General features: G+C 38.7%; 1 protein-coding gene across 3 annotated transcripts in view; it reads right to left on the bottom strand.

Moving 5' to 3' along the window:
* CAP2 (cyclase associated actin cytoskeleton regulatory protein 2) overlaps positions 1-17,508 on the bottom strand; it is a 67,491-nt gene that overhangs the window by 14,843 nt on the left and 35,140 nt on the right. For all 3 annotated transcript variants that reach the window (XM_030445277.1, XM_030445276.1, XM_030445275.1), the window contains 3 exons: positions 7,132-7,275; positions 6,812-6,897; positions 4,965-5,070 (listed from right to left, as the gene is read on the bottom strand). In XM_030445277.1, the coding sequence (XP_030301137.1) occupies positions 4,965-5,070; positions 6,812-6,897; positions 7,132-7,275 (336 nt within the window). The remainder of the gene's footprint in view (positions 1-4,964; positions 5,071-6,811; positions 6,898-7,131; positions 7,276-17,508) is intronic.

Raw genomic sequence — 17,508 nt, 5'->3', positions numbered from 1 at the left:
CCCAATATGGACTAAATTCTTCTCAAAAAAAGAGAGATATCTCTGTTGTCTCCCCCTCCTCCTTTATAGTAATCCTAGTTTCACACCTAAAATGATATCAACATTCTGTATTGTTCTCTCCATACATACGCACAGCCAAAGCCAGGAATCACGAAGCTCAAAATATCATGTATCAGCCTCTGGGAACAGGTGGCCTGTGACTCAGAGGCACAGAGCTCTTGTTAAGGTGCTTTTTGTGTAAAAGTAGCTTAGCACAACAGTTCTATTACCTACTGTATTTAAGCCACCTGTCTGCAAAGGGTTATGCTGCCCCAAGAGCTGCAATTTCCTAGATGAAACAGCTGACTTACAGGGCCTGTAATCTTTGTAAGTTAAGACACAAAACAGCAAGAACCAGGCCAGCCCCTTTTCTTGTTACCTGGTCTCATCAGAATTATTTGTTGAGTTTTCAAACTATGAAACCCCTTCTGCCACTTATCACCTGCTCAGAATTTAAAATGGTATTTACATCTTTCCAGCTACCCAACCAGAAATCTTTTACACAGACAAGGTTTTCTAAATAACTCGAGAGCTATGTGCTAATGTATTCATCAACAAGTGCTCCCATGAGCACATTAAACCATCTTTAACTTATATAAGCACTCTGTCAAAAAGATGACCAATCCCTTTAGCAATATAACAAAGATTTAATATATGTGCCTTTCCCTTTTCTCTCAATTTTACATACTTTTTCCATTTACATACTTATATTTTCTTTTTCCTTTCCCCTTTCCACTTGACCTAGGTTGCATTATGTCACAGGTCAGGTTGTGTTTGATACCCGTTATCAAACAAGATTCTCCCAGGTTGTTCCTTAAGATGTCTGAACGGTGTTTGGTCTCTGATGTTAAAAGGACACCACTGATATCTAGTAAAAGCAAATATTGTCATCCATTGATGGAGTAAGGGAGTAAACCCACTTTCTTTCAAAGGGATGTGGATGTGATCGAGGAAGTCTCCACCAGTGAGGCAACTATTGCAGAGTTGCCAGGGTGGCTGATTTCTAAACTGACAGTGTACAAAAAACCTGAATGCTGGTTGTCCTCTGAGGAAGAAACAGTTGAGATAAAGTATGCAAATTTTTTCGACGAGGAAATAGGGAAAACAAATGGGAAAGAAAGGAATGGAAGGGGGACAGAAAAGAAGAGGAAAGGCTATAATTGAGAAAAATTCAGGATTCTGAAAATGTCTACATCTTACCCAAGATACCAGCATTTGAATCAGTGTTTCTATGCTGACTGTACTTCTATCTGAATGAGGCCTCTGGGATTGCATTTGTGGCTATAGCTGGAATTTGGTGCTGCAGTTTTGACCTTTAGCTCTAGTGAAGTGGCCCAGATGATGTTGGCTTGATAAGGGGGTCAAGCTAAACACAGCATAGGGGAGATACTGGAAGGATAATAGGAGGCTTTTTCCTTCAGAAGCTGGTCTTTTGTAGCTTGTTCTCCTCAGTCTGTAGAGAGACGATGTATTACAGGAAAATGTTCTGACAGTACAAGAGAGGCAGGGCCATTTTATATGAAAATGTCTGGAGATTAATACTTTAGACAAGAATGAAATGGCCAGAGTCTGTACTGAAACTACTGTAATTGTGCTCAGTCAGGTTAATGTAGGAATTACAATGGTTCCTCTCAGTGTGGAGCCTGTGGAGACTTTCAGCCTTTAAAGAATGTTTTTAGAGTACTATCTAATTATATATTTGGTATTAGAAACTAAACACTGTCATGTAATTCACTGCTAGCTTGTAAATACTTCCTGTTTGCAAATAATCCTGCTGCCGAATTAATCCTAAATGATTGCAGTATACAAAGAACTTAACTGCTAATCCACCTGGAATTGAGGGAAACATTTAAGACAATTATCCTTGAGCAAGATTTGTTTCTTAATGCTTACTGAATGTACAGAAAGCTATCATAATCTGTCATTATTACCACTTGTTTTCTTACTGCAAAGTTAACCTGAAGAAACAGGAGCAGAAGTTTCACTTCCCCCAACTTACTCATGCAGTCATTCTAGCAAACAAATTTTATTATTATTTCTTGTGAGCTTATATTACAGCTGTTCCTTTCCTTGCATCACTTAAAAAAAAAAGGTAGAGGGAAGAAAGACCCATGCTTCAATAAAATGCCTTACTTAGGTGAAAAAAAAAATAGAGAGAGAGAGAGAAAGGACACTTAAAAGGGCACTTACTGTTTACCAGTAAAAAACTGAAAAAATACATAGGTTACTGTTACAGCTGTAGACTTAATGTGAAAGTCAGAAAGCTGTAGCAAGCAGCTGCATGGGTAAAATGCTACACTGGGCATCTAAAACATTTCATTGTAATAACAGCTTTTGCATAAGGCTCATTGACATCTGAGAATGCCAGACCTGGTAGCAGATTGAAACTTGCAGTTCTCCATTACGTTGGTAATTGCTATTGTTCCCTTTGACAAGATGGCTAAATTGAGATGCAGTGAGTACAGTGAACTTATACTCACAACAGGTACATGTGCCAGAAAAGGCTCACACTTCACACTTAAAAAAATGAACTACAAAATTACACATGTAAGGAAATACTGTAATATTGTCACACATCTTGGCAAAAGAGCCAAAATGAATAAGGAGAACTGTGTTAGATAAAGAAATCTGTAAGCATCAGCATCTGTTTTTATCAGAAATTTATTATAAAGCTGGTACCGGTAACTGTCAGATCTGACTGCTTAGCCACTATTTCAACCTTTTACACCTGTTCTAGTGTCTTTCTTGTAACTTATGAAGACATTTCTCCCTCTTCCCTCTAAAGTATCCGCCTGTGTCCTTAGTGCCAGAGACAGGAACACTTTACTGTGTGCACTGGTGATCTGTTCCAAGGTTGGCTGCAGATGCCCTATGCAGCTTGATAGAAAGGTAGAGGGGGGCTTGAAATGGCACAGCTTTGAGATACTGCCATGGAGTGTCACCAGAAATGTGCACACCACAGTGTGTATCTACAGTATCCACAGGTGAAGAGGCCAACTGCACACTAAAAAACTTGTCCCCTCATTTTTTTCAAACCTAAGCATAGTCTGATCTAGGCTGATGCTCCTAGGGTTTTGCTGCAGGTCAAGCTATGAGAATACAGCTCTGAGAGAAGCCATGGTTAATGTTTCCCCTGATTCTTAGAAATATTCAAATATATTACAAAATATATCAAATAGAAATATTCAAATATATTACTTTATAGCTCTGTAAAGAAAGCTTCAAGGATTGCTTTGTTGACTTCTGCAGATATTAAGGGTAAATTATTGGTATGTAGTTTTAAATGTGTACTTAAACAGACCAAGAGCTCCCTCTCTTTCTCTCAGCGTTTCTGCATCAACATGTCCCTTTCATTAATGTGCAAATTTCTTAATGCCTTGCTAAATGACTGCTTTTTCCTTTTTTCCTTTTTTCCTTTCAAGCATGTAAGTGGAAACTGCTGTGTGCAATGATTAACAACCGTGTCTGGAATATATCTACAGCTTTTATATTTCTTGTATTTCTGTCTAGGCCTTGATTCTGCAGACCTTTATGCTTAACTTCATACAGCATGAATCCGTGACTTTCATTCTCACCTTAAAATATGCAACAAAAATGAAACTATCACTTGAGGAATTCATTGCTTCCTTGACTGCATTTGGTACCAAGCTTCATGGAAATATTCAACCACATTTAAACAACAAGCTATTTAAACAACCTGCTAACTTACCAGGTTCTAATTCCCTTACAATCACATGAAGTAAAACTGCTGCCCCTTGTCCTGTCACTACAGGCCCTTCTGTCTTCCTCCATCTTTCTTACAGAACCCCTTTATATATTGAAAGGAGCAATAAGGTCTCCCCAAAGCCTTCTTTTCTCCAGGCTGACCAACCCCAAGGCTTTCAGTCTTTCCTAGTAGAGAGGTGTTCCAACCCTTATACCATGTTAAAATACATTCCATCCAAAAGGTCTGCTTCACTTTCCTCTGTTCTTACAATGGTTTGGTCTGAAAATTAAATTATTTGTTGACCTACATCAATCTCCTGAATAGTCATTCAATTAAAAAAAAAATATTTGCCTATACAGAAGAAATTATCAACTGGTGTGAAAGACTGCATGTGCTAATATGTGAATGCATTAGTAAGTTTAGGAGATTGTAACAGCAAAAAGCTGGTTGATTATACTTTTGATATATTTCAGCAATTCTCCTGACCTGACGATAACATGAGCATATTGTTAGAGTAATATAGTACATTGCATCATTTATACCCAACTCAAAATTAGTTCTTCGTATTTATACCCCTCTTACAGACCAGTATTCATTGCCATAATGTTTCTATGCATCTTGGATGTAACACAGAAAATGTTTATAGGAATAGACACAGCATAAATAGGAATACTGTTATATTTAATCTCTCTACCTATACCTATTTCAGAAATTATTTTCATATGTATAAAATAATGTTTTTGTAAAGATAACTATCCATGAAGTAATAATTTGGTATGTATCGTTTTTGTTTCTTTATTCTGTTATTAAATATCTCACTGCACAGATTCTTTCCACCATTCTCCTTTCCCTGTTATGTTTCCCCAATTTTCCTTTAGTCTGACATGTCCTCCAAATTTTCTGGGTTTGCTTTTATTCCTACCTTATAATGTAGCAGGCTTGGAGAATCATGTCTGCCTCTCCTCACTATTTGCAGCTGGTGGTTATGGCTATAATAATCCCAAATAATTCTTCCCTCTTCTTCCAAACCAGTACCATGGTGGCCTGACACATCTCCACCTGTCTTTCAAACTTTTATTGGCTTGGTTGGGAAGTCCATGGACTATGACCTCTGTTCCTGGTCTAAGTATTTATTTTCCCAGAGCTTATGACCTGCATTAGAAGTGAAATTGGTTACAGGTATTTTACGATTCTTCACGAAGAAGGAAAGAGTACTTACAGTTTTACTCCAGGTGAGACCTGTGGTATGATGCTCTTTGATATAAGCTTGAAGCTCAGACCAGATGTTCAGATATGACTTCACCCAATCAACATGACGTGTGTCACTGTAAAAACAGAGACATATTTACATGTATGAATGCACCTAAACCCTGCAAGCATTGCTGCTCTTGCTTAAAGCAGGTAAAACCCAATACCTGCCTTACAGCCATGGACAAATCAGTCAGATGGCAGCCAGCCAGACCACTGCAGAAAATACTGAGGCCTACCATACTAGAAAGCTTTGAGATCCTTTGTCCTTTGAGATCAAAGGACAAACCAGGTCAAAGGATTTCTCCAGCACAGAGTGCTTCCTGCTGGAAGGCTGTGTCATCATCCAGCTCAGGCTTAAAGTCAACTGAAGAAGCACTGAAGTTATATGGGGCTGTGCAGCAGCTACCCAGATTCAGGTTCAGGCTGCTAAATTTTAGAAAAGTTTAAATATCCATGGGTTCTGTCAGGTATTTTAGCTTCCAAGCTCAAATGTAGCCAGGGTAATACTGGATCATGTTATATCATCAGAATAAAAATATTTATATAGCAAGAATTTTTAAAGTACAAATTGCCTCTGGAATTATTATTTGGAAGGCTTAGTCTTTCACTGGGACGGTAGAGGGAAAACAGGAAATATGTAGAGAGGAAAACTGCTTGTAACATGGAGTCTTTAGTTATAAATAAATATTACTGAGAGTGGTGACCGTGCACAGGATGCTTAAAAGGATTTGTGTGTCTACCTCCTATTTATTTCCTTCTGAGTTTGATGCTTAATACTTCTGAGGATCTGGATCAACAGGTTTAATCCAAAGCCTGCTGAAGTCAAGGGAGAGCTTTCTACTACTTTGAAGGATACTGTGATCTGATTCAGTGAAAAACAGGAAAAGAATTCCTTATTAGGGGAAGAATTAAATACCTAGATAATGTACCCTGTCTATACCATTATGTGACACTGTAAAAAGTTTCAATTACCCCCAGCAGACACTACCTTCAGTAGGTAAACTGAGGCTTCAGGAATAATACATAATAAAAAATAATAATAATTTTTTTAAAAGGACTATATAATACGTAATGCAAAAGCATGTAATATATATTCATACATATGCAATAAATAAATATATGAAAGGTTTTAATATGTATTAAATTTTACTCACTAAAGAGGAAAAACTCAACAGCAAATACTGTTCAGCATTGGGTTATAAAAATAGTAAAAATCTGGCCTCCAAAAGTACCAAATCAACAGGAATTACACATGACTTTTTAAAGAGGTTATAGGAAGGACCTGTATTTTTTCCCCTTCTCTGTCAGCTTACAGATGTCATTCATGGAAGTTTTCTGTGAATGTATTGAGCTCTTTGGTACAGAATGCAATGGTACAGAAAAAAGTAATATTGGGAGCTACAGAATTAGATGCTCGGTTGTACACATCTGCAGCCTAAATGCATATTTTTCAGTGAAGAGCAAGAACAACCACAGTAGGAGTGCACAAATGAGACAAGGATGCGGAGCAGCTAGATAGCTACTTGTTGATACTTAAGTTTGCCCTTGCATGATAGCTTCTGATGCTGGGATGAAAGAAAATTAAATATACTCCCCAAATTTGTGGAGAGTGAAAACCAGCACTGCTTCTGCTGTTGTTATTCAGCATGCTGCAACATCATGCAGGTCAAAGATGAGGATAACACACTACTATAAGCAGATTTTATCAAGTGCTTTTTAGTTCACAAAATTATTTCTGTAATGGAATTGTGAACCCTATTAGTATGGCTAATGCCCTGTTGTCTGGCTAGCAGATACTGGGGCTTGGCAACATACCTGTTCTTGTAGTCCTTTAATACCCTGTTAGTATAAAAGGTAGCAGCATCATTCATCTCCTTGACATAGGGGCCTGGTTTAGGAGACTACGACCATCAACCCACAGTAGCAGGAAACAACAGGAGAAAGAAAGTAAAACATTAGTCAGACACCTTTCCTGATGCATTAGGTATTTTACAAAACACCTCCTGGGGTGTAGTACACTGAAAAATGATGCAAATGAGACTGCAGAACTCTGCAGGATTTAGAACTATTCTGGGCCACACCATCCAGAAACACATTGACAGTCCTCCCAGTCATCCATCCTGCGTGTCACTCACCACTGCTATCCACCCAAGGGCTGGAATGCTCTCACTGACAGCTGAGAGGTGGTTGAACATATTACTTCCTCTGTTCCTTTCTCTGAAGTTCTGGATTTCCTGAATCTTCTCTGATATTGGCTTGAGAAGCATTGCCACCTCATTCTGAAAAAAGAAAAAAAAACCCAAACTATACTGCTGTTCCAACAGGTGATCCCATTGTTAAACCCTGTGGTTTAACATTGATTTAACAGTCAGAAAGGTCAGTGTACTCTCTACATTAAAGTAACAATTTAATTACCCTTCTCTGGTTGCAGTGGCAAAATATACAGACATTAGTATTAATAATGTGTTGAAGCAAAAGCAGTTCTCAGCACTGGCATCTTTTTTTACATGCTGCCCAGGTTAAGACTCACAGGGACCTCACAGCTGAGAGTTAGCAGAATGCTTGTGTTTTTCATGTGATATCTCTGGATATCACTTTTTGAGAGTCTTTGCACTGGCTTGAGTGTAAGAAACACAAAAGCACTTCTTACGTTAGTAGCCTTTTATCATCTGGCAACAAGACTGAGAAAGTAATACACTGAAGGCAATCTCAGTTTTAGCTTTCCCTATTGGTATGTTTTAATGTTGTAATTTCCTTTGGCTGCAAGTCATGTGGGAGGATTTCCTGGGAAACACACTGCCTGCAAGACATGGTTTGGGGAAATTCTCCTGTGTTAATCAGAAACAAATGGTATCCAAGGGAATGATTGTTGAGAGGAGGGAATAGTGCGTGAAGAGAAAAGCAGAATGAATGTAGAAGCCATCCAAGCTCTTTTCTGTGCAAAGTGAATGCTAATCACACTGGCCCAGTGTCTCTGAAAAACTCATGTAGAGCACTCATTTTCTGGGAAAAAATTCTTCCACTCAGAAACAGCACAGTGTGGGACAAGGAGTCATTAGTCTACAAGCAAATCAACTGCTGTACCTTGCAGCTACAGAAAATGTTTCTGTAAAAACAATCCAATTTGTTATTGCAGAAGTGTGCCTGCAGAACCCATACTGTGTCCCACCAAAGAGAGTGCACCGTTCTGATTATCCCTGGCACTTCCCTCAGAAATCAGTCAGGCTGTCTTGTTTTTTCTTACCTTTTCTCAGGACTACTTGTTTATGGAATTAAGTGCCTGCTGGAGAGAACTAGTCTTCATGTTCTTGAGGATTACTGCTGTCATGACACACACAAAATAATGTGTGTGTATGTGCTGCTTGACCTCTGTCATCTGTAATGTCCTTCTTTTAACGCTTCTACAAGAGTCTTATGTCATCTTAAAATAAGCATCTTCCCAAATCTATGACAAAAAGAGGTTCTGCATTCTTAAAACAATTTTGATCCAACTATGCAGATTTACTATTTAATGGTAATTTTGAAAAAGGCCAATGCATCTGTAATGTGTGGGGATATCTGGTGTTCTCCTACAATAAAGTGGGTTGGAAGAAAAAAAATATTGACAGAATTACTGGGAGATGAAAAGATTTCCTGTTGATGGCTTGATGACCAGTGTATGTTATTAAGTCTGAAAAAGCCCTGAAACCTCCATGATTTGTAGGACTTAAAATCTGATTGTGTTGCCCTAACATGATAGTCTACAGGAATTTTTCTTTCTAATTTTTGCTTGTTTACAACATGCTGCAGCTGGTAGGTTTTCTTATTTTGCAGGGAAATCTTTCAAGTACGAATTGAAATTTAAGAAAGTGCTTGTTTTGCTTTGATAATATGCCAGTTTTCCTCCCATAAAGTCTAAGGGATATTTACACTCCTTAGCTTACTGTGAATCTTTATGGCCCAGTTCCAGCAAAAGAGAGTATTAGGGCTAAAAATACATCTCCACAGATGCCTGGTATATCTAGGCAGCACTGGGAGGCAGCACGTTTCTGTGGAAAGGGCATAGAAGTTGGGAGTCTGTAAATGGGGGTTCTCTGCAGTTCTCCCACTAAATTATCATAAGATTTCAGGAAAGCTGTGTTACCTCCCTCTGCTTCAACTTCCTATATTTGAAATTTTGCTAATACAGCTGTTTTATTTGTTAGCACACTTCGCTATGTACAGATAAGAAGGCAAAATTAGGGCCAAACATTTTCCTGAACGATACCATAGGGCCCCTCTACTCCTACTAGAAAAACTCCCAACCACTTTTCTGAGGGTTTTCTATCACGGAATTTCTATCCTTCAGAACACATGACTTCACTTGTCCAGTAAATCAACTATTTACAAAAATGTGGTGGATTTATTTCACAGGAGTGCCCTGTGGGTGTTTTAAAGGTGAAACATAGATTGCTAAGGAAATTAGCTTGAAGTAAGTAATCATTTACACGGCACTGCAGTGACACCAGAAGGAGCCACAAAGGGTGTGAGGCTTTGCTCAGACCTGCCTCATGTGAGATGTTATGGGGACTGCAAAGGGACCTTATTTTACTTCATGGGGCACTTACCCTGTTGTGCAGTGGCTGCTGGCTGGCCCCACAAAATGTGTGTGTGTGTGTTGGTGTGTAGGTGTTTGAGCAAGCATCTTATGTCCAAAGTTCTGTGTGAAGGTTGGACACAAAGGAATACAGCCCTGCAAAGGAATCACTTAATTGAGTCCTGTCTCGCCACAGTCAGTTCTAAAATTTAGTTAGTGATTAAAACTGCAGATGAATTATAGTGTAAATGCCATATGGGTACAGAAAGGCTCATTAATTCTGGCAGTAATCAGTCTTGTTTGGCTCTACAGGACAGAAACAGTTGTGCTGAGGGTTCTAGGAGAATAATCTCTTTATTGCAATGAATATTAAAACAGCTGGTTGTTAATAAAATGATTGTCTATACTGTATCTCTAAGAAAAAATGAATTCAAGATGAATCAGAGCTGCTGGAAAAATCTTCAGCATGCCTTTGGCATGTGCTAGATAAAATTTCTTGCCATTTAAGACACAGCACAGTTGTTTAACAGAAATTTAAGAGTCTCTGTATAAACACCATTACTATTGTAATATCAGTTTTGCTTAAATGTTTAAAAATGCAACAGTGGCACAACTTAGAAACACTGAAGGTAATTCCCAGTATGCCTTTATCCTTTTAAAATCATTATCAAAACCAGATGGTCTTTTAAAATATTAATACCTAAACAATCAGCCACCTTTGATCCATGTCTAATAATTCATATTAGAAAATTAAGAATAGTGAGACTACTGCCAAAACACTCCAAAAAAGTTAGAGCATGCAACAAGAACTGCCTTAGGCTTTGGGTTCAGAGGCTGAACAGTCTCAGCCCAGTCTCACAGAATGGCCTGGCATACCAGTGTTCCCACACACCTCACTAAACAGACTTTCTTCTCCTTCACATTTTTGTGCTACTCAGATGAGAAGTTCCCCAAATGACAGCTTTAACAGGACTGAGGGACATGGATTTAATTCAGGAGAATGACCAAACTTTTGGGGTTTATGATTTTTGCAGCTTGCCTGTGAAGTCACACTAAACTGTGTCTTGCTTAAACTTTGGCTGCCTAAGCCAGTGATTATTTGAAAATTGCAGCTTTAGTTTGAGAAAACATCTATTTTCTCAGGGCTATTGTCCAGAAACCTGCCAGCATGAATCACACAGGCACAAAACTCAGCAGGTAAATAAAAATACAGTTTTAAAAGATCTTATGTATTTCTAAGCTAATCTTACATGGTTTTGAGGGGTAAGATTGTTTACTAAAGAATTTTTATGTTGATGGGTGGCAAGATAAGTACAGTGTTTAAATCAACCTGACCTATTATGAAAAAAACATGGTGAGGGAACAAAAACCCTTCTAAGTTATGCTGAGGGAGTGGCAACCTTTGGCATAGGAGTAAAAGAAAGCTGAGATCACTTGGGATCAGCAGCCCCTTAGTTTTAATCAGCTGCACCCAGAACAGCATGACTACAACCTTTATTCAACAGTCTACATTTCTGCTGTTTTCTTCTCTCAGTTCAAAATGTCCATCTTACACTGTATTTTTCACAGGCCACTTTGAAGCATGGAGTTGATTTGGATCACTGCTTTTGTATATGTTGGCAAATAGTTCATCTTTATAGGAACGGTTCTGTAAAGCAAAACAGTTGGTGCTGTGGACCTAACATTCACGCTATGCACATTTGTTGTGGGGTTTTTTTCGGGGGAGGACTACTTTGGATCCACATCATGGTTTAGATGCTTTCTGGGAATGTATCTTCCGTTTAGCTTCATCAGTAAGATAATTAATGTTTTCACCCTACGACTGCTCTACCATGTAAATCACAGCACAGTAACTGGGGCTGATGCAGAGGAAAAATATAGCCTCACCGTGAACTAAAACACTAATGCGCATACAGTCATTATCTCTGCAAACAGCCTAGTACAGTCCCATCCCACATTTCATCCTTTCAAGGGATGAAAGATGTCATGCATAGCATCTGCTGCACTCAGTGCTAACAATTTACAAGGTGAGCATCTGCTCTCAGCTTAGACTTGGTTTGTTCTGTAGTAAATGAAGAGAGAGGAGGTCCCTGAGGAATTCTTTCCACCTATTAATATGTTAGAAGACTATATATTGTAAGACAGTAATAGATGTGAAAACTGCACTCTCAAGGTGCTGCCATTTACAGTAAAGAGACCCTAGGATGACACTTCACACAACATGCCTATCTTTACAATTCAAGATGAGCAGAATCTCATCCTGTATCTATAGGAATAGGATAGTGGTAGCTTCAGTGACTGCCAGTGAGATACACTTCTGCTATGACTGCCTTGATTCGAGAACTAAAATTGTTTAAAATTAATTATAATTTCCCATATTTTGTAAAAGAAAACCTGTAAAGAACACTTTAAAAATTACATCCTTTTTTTGCATATATGTGTTGGAAGAAAGGCCTGTCTTTTCTGTTGCAGCTTTTTATCAGGGATGTGAATGGAATCGGTGCTTGGATAAGGCTGAGGAATAACATCTTTAAATAAGCAGATTTTAAAATTTTTTTTCCCCAAAGGTGAATCTAAGCTATCAGGTAACTTCAAGCCTTCCAGTGCTGCATCTGGATTCCTGAAATGCTTTTTTTTTCCCCCTTTCCATTATTCCATTGTGAAAAATTACCAGCTTTTGTTGGCAGCTATCAAACTGTCCTTTTAAAACAGCCAATCTCCATCTCTCCTTGCAGAAGGTGTTTTGCATTTGGTACCACAGTTGTGCTCTTAAAATTTCAGTTTAACCTGTTGAAACTTGATCCAACTCTGCAAGCATTTTCTGATTTGCAGTAGAGACCATCAGTGAGATCTTTCTGTGTGATTAATACATTCATAACCCTCTGATATATTCAGCATTCAAAGGTCTTCTCCTAGCTAACTACAGATAGACACTATTTTATTCTGGTCTCTCTTTTTTAGTTTTGTCTCTCTCTTTCTGTAAATCCTCAACCTGTTGGTGTAATAAATGTTTGATACGTTTGTCAACAGTAAAAACAGGGTTTTTGCCACTTTAACTCACTGCTGTGCAACAGGAGGGCTATGACACAGAGAGGCAAATCTGCAGAAATGCCTGGTCAGCTTCATCAGCACAGAAGCTTAGACACATTTGTGTGCTTCCAAAGTGACTTAATTGGTATTTGGCTTTTATTCCTCTGAGATAGCACATAAATTCTCAATCTAACAGCCAACATTAGATGTAGCAATTTTGTGGGGGAAAAAAGGGAAGACCAAACTGTAACTTCACACGACAAATCACTCACTAGCTTGGCCATCTCTGGGTTTGTTTTGAAATGTAAACTCTGAGCAAGGCCAAATGGAAAGGAAGGTGAAAGACAAACAGCTTCTAACCCGTGGAGAAATCCAAGGTCTGATACAAATGGCATGTATCAGTTTACAGCAATGTGGAATCATGCTCAGCACTTTTGGCCAGGACCCTGACTGTTTTTTAAATGGACTTGAATGAGCTATATATTGTTTTCCTGTCTCCTGTAGCTCTACATGGGCAGTATACTCAACAAGGAAGGGTTCTCCTGCTTTAGACACATAGGCAACATCCCACACCTAATCAACAACTACACAAATAAACTGTTTTCAGCCTTTTGATTCACTACTCCTCAACATTTGCTGCTGTGATTGTAGTCCACGTCAGTCAGACTAGGTACCAGGGCACTCCAGGTAGCAACATTCTGTCAGAAAATGGTATTCTGTTGAGCCACAACTGTTTAATTCACAACATCTGAGATCTGATGAGCCTTTGCTAAGGCCAGTTAGGTTTCACGTGGGCTGTGTGCCAGGAGCAGCATGTTAGATGATACTGGCTTCCAGCCTTAGACATTCATAGGTTTCACCTGAGATCTCCTCAGATCTGCCAAGTTCAGTAGGCAGTCCTGAGTCTGCATAACTTTCAGAACTCAAAATCATTGGTTGCCATCTGATTTAGACCAAAGTAAAATTAGAAAAAAAAACAAAAAACTTGTGAACTCAAAAGACCTGCTTTTCAGTCAGCTATATCCCCAGTGCTTTCCCTTTTAGAAGATCAGACACTATCCCAAAATCCTGGGAAACAATCGAATAGCACAGTGAAAGGAGTGCACTGATTTGGATTTGTGTATTGCAGAAATAAAGAATATTATACTTAATGGGAAAGGGAGGGTCCTATGGCATAGCTTAGTGGGATCTCACATGCTGTGGTTTGAATATGAACATTGCTACATGGATTGAAAGCTTGTCTGGCAATTTTATGACATTATTTTAGGACACCGCAGAATTCAGTAAGAGTCTGTAGTATCCATAGTTTAGCAGGTATGTCAGATAAGGAGCTAGACAAGATAGTATATGAGCCTGGTGGTGTTGATGTGAGCTAATCTAGAGGTGTGGAATAATGTGCATTTCTCTATTTCTACTTTCAGCAAGCTGGATAACGTAGCACTGATCACGGCTCTTTTGTATTCCCCAAATTCCTGCGTGTCTCTGAGCCTTCTTACAGCTGAGTGCATTGCCCCTGGAGCAGAACTGAATCTCAAATGCATCCATCTTTTCACTGCAGGGGCAATTCACCTGGGAGTTTTGGCATACACAAGTGAGGAAAGAGAAATGGCACAAGGACACCTTCAGATATTAACTACAAGAAAGACATAGGGGTGCTGAAACATGTCAAAAGAAGGACAATAAAGCTGGTGAAGGCTCTAGAGCACAAGTCATATGAGGAGCATCTTGGGAACTGGGTTGTTCAGGCGGGAGAAAAGGAGTCTGAGGGGAGACCCTATCACTACCTACAACTACCTGTGTTTGGTGGAGAGTGTTTGGTGTCTTTTCCCAGGTAACAAGTGAAACAAGGAGAGGAAATGGTCTCAAGTTGTGCCAGGGAAGTTTTAGATTTGATATTAGGAAAAATTGATTCACCAGAAAGGGTTATCAAGCATTACAACAGGCTGCCCAGAGAAGTGGTTGAGTCACCATCCCTGGAGGTATTTAAAAGAGGTGTAGATGTGGCGCTTAGGGACATAGTTTAGTGGTGGACTCAGCAGTGTTAAGTTTATGATTGGGCCTGATGATCTTAAGGGTCTTTTCCAACCTATATGATTCAATGATTCCATGACCAGAAAATATAATGAGCTCGAGGCTGGTTAAATGTAGTCGAGCACCTCTGAGACAAAATTAGGAGATAACAGGTGTCAAGAGGGCTCTGTGGGTCTGAAACTGAGTAAGAGTTTGAAACAGCAGCATAAAAGGAGCCTGCAAGCACTGTAAGGCATCAGGCTGGGGACTGAGAACTGTCAGTCGGTCCCTCGCTGCTGCTGTGGCCACATGTCCCAGGCAGTTGTAGGCTTGCAGATAACAGAAATATGTCAACAGCTTGCCAAGATTTAAGCAAACAGGAGGGGGAGGGGGTTCCTTTTGGAGCTCAGGGCTCTCAGGCTCTGTCCATGTCATTCTTGGCACCTTCTGTAAGTTTGGGACCTGAGAACCTTAAAAGGACTGAACCAAATTCTTCCTGAATCTATTTCTAGATGCAGAGGTGCAGGTTTGCAGCAGTCAACAAACTCAGTAGGATGGCAGCAAAACTTGGCTAAAACTCATTTGCATAAGTAAGGTATAAATTTAGGTTGTGTTTTTGGAAAAAAAGTAAGGGTGGTCCCAGGAAGAATGAGGAAGAGTAGTGGGAAATGGAAAGAGATAAGCAAGTTAATTGAAAAACAAATCCTGATAGTATGCAGAATAACAAGTCCCAGGAGTCCTGTTATTGAAGTACTTTAAAAATAGAAGAGGAAAAAACTGAGCAATCTTACACTGACAGAGAGCAGAGAAATGTAAATGTTCATCCTTCATTTCTATATAGAAATTCTGAGGAGTCCTTTTTTCAAATAAATTGCCCCAACTATTCTGCCCCTACCACAGATTTTTTGCTTGACTATAGAAACCTTAAACCCCCTGGATTTATTCTCATGGCTCTAAATTCAAATAGTGTTCACTGGGTTTCAGAGGTATTTTTTCCCTCTTCTAGGAAAAAAAGGGAAAGCTCTCCTTAGCCTCCCACTTTCTTCCATCCCTCTTCTCCCACCTGTGTGCTGAATCTGGACATTTAAGCTGGGTATTTAACTGGAATGTTTATCTGCACAATGTTAGTAATTAAATCCATGAGCTCTGGCAGTCATATGAACTCAGCATATTTTTTAAATGGGAAATTACATAATCATTTATAGTCTGAACTGCATCTGTCATTTAAATCTGTTTGTAGTACTTCTTTCCATGAGTATGCTCATCCTGGGTATGTTTATATTGATTCACAGATAAACTTATCTCACTAACTAGTCCCCAGTATGGGAACAATAGATCATTCATGCCCTCAAGACAACTCTTAAAATTGTTTGAACTCTTAAAGTGAAATTAAATCACTCAAAAAGAGGAGGCAGTATGTTAAGCAACCATTCACAAAGAATTCAGAGCAGTGACTTTAAGCTGTGATCTTGTACTTTAGTATTCATGATCATAATTTTTTTAAAGAAATGTTGATTGGATAAACTTGCTCAGGACCACTAATAACTTTAAAAATTATTATACATAAAAATAATAATGTTTCAGTTAGAATTGTATTTGGCTTAGACGACAGGGAATAGAAAATTCAGATCCAAACAATTTCATAATACTTTCTGAAGGTTTATGTTAAAACCTATCTACCCAAGGAACATGTAAACATATGGTCTCAAAATACATTTTAAAACAACTTCTCACAGAAGTTGTTTAAAATAAATAATATTAAAATAAATTTAATATAGCAATATTCCAATTTATTTTCCCTTCTCCATCTTCTCTGTACTATTTCATATATAGTGACCAATTTATAATGGGAATTTTTTTTGTGTTAATGTCTGAAGTTTGGTGTTAGAAAATAATTTCTAATAAGTGGGTGACTGAAGAATCCCATCTTGCTGAATGAGCCTGTATCCAGCAGCCATTAGCTGGGACATACACAAACAGGAATATCAACTGGTGGTTTTGTCATGTGATCTCTTCCACTGCACATACAAATATAGAACATGACCATAAAAAGTAACAGAAGTCTCCGTGAAGTAATTTATTGCAGTTGATGCTAGATTGGTATGCCAGCTGGAATTACCTTCTTGGCTCCTATTTTCACATGTACAGATAATAAAGGCTGTGCACTTGCAACAGATTACAAGTGAAAAACTATCAACATTATTAATAAGAAGCAAAAGTCTGCAAAACCAACTTCAGCAAGCTTAACTGTTCAAAAATATTTGCTAGTGACTCATAGCAGGAGTTGAGAGCTAAATGAATACTAAGGCTTCAACATTTACATAGAGGGGAAAAATACTGCTTTTTGTACAATCTACATTTCTCTGTGGAGCAAAAACACAGCTAAGGATTATTATACATATAGGAGCTTTCTTTTTGTTTGAATTCCTTATTCATTAGTTTGTAAGCTGCAAGAGCTGAGCTAGTTTATTTTTCCAGGGCATTTTCCCCTCCCTCTTTTTTTTTTTTTTTTAAAGGCACCATGTATGACATCCCAACATGACAGGAACTCAGTAAATCCCCTCAGTCTCCACACCGCTGTCTCTGAATGTCTACAAAGCTGCTATGCCATAATTGCAACTCGCTGGCTCATTCACAGCTTTACATTATAAAGCAAACAGTCTAGACAGCTGAATGACAGAATTACTCTCTTTTCTCTTGGATTTATAGATATGCTGTCATCTTCATTTGTTTTTCTCTGCTCTTTGCATTCTGATACACTAATGATCAGCTTTCCTGTTTGGATTCCACACTGACCCTGTGGCTTTAGGCTAGAAATACAACCAGAGCCCAGATGACATCACATCAATGAGGTCCTGGGGTGTGGTGGGGAGGACCCCTGCTTCTTTCCTTCTCCTGGGTAAGCTGGTGATAACCA

This window comes from Calypte anna, chromosome 2, assembly GCF_003957555.1.
Source record: "Calypte anna isolate BGI_N300 chromosome 2, bCalAnn1_v1.p, whole genome shotgun sequence".
NCBI classification, from domain to species: Eukaryota; Metazoa; Chordata; class Aves; order Apodiformes; family Trochilidae; genus Calypte; species Calypte anna.
This window is presented reverse-complemented; position numbering and strand designations above follow the sequence as displayed.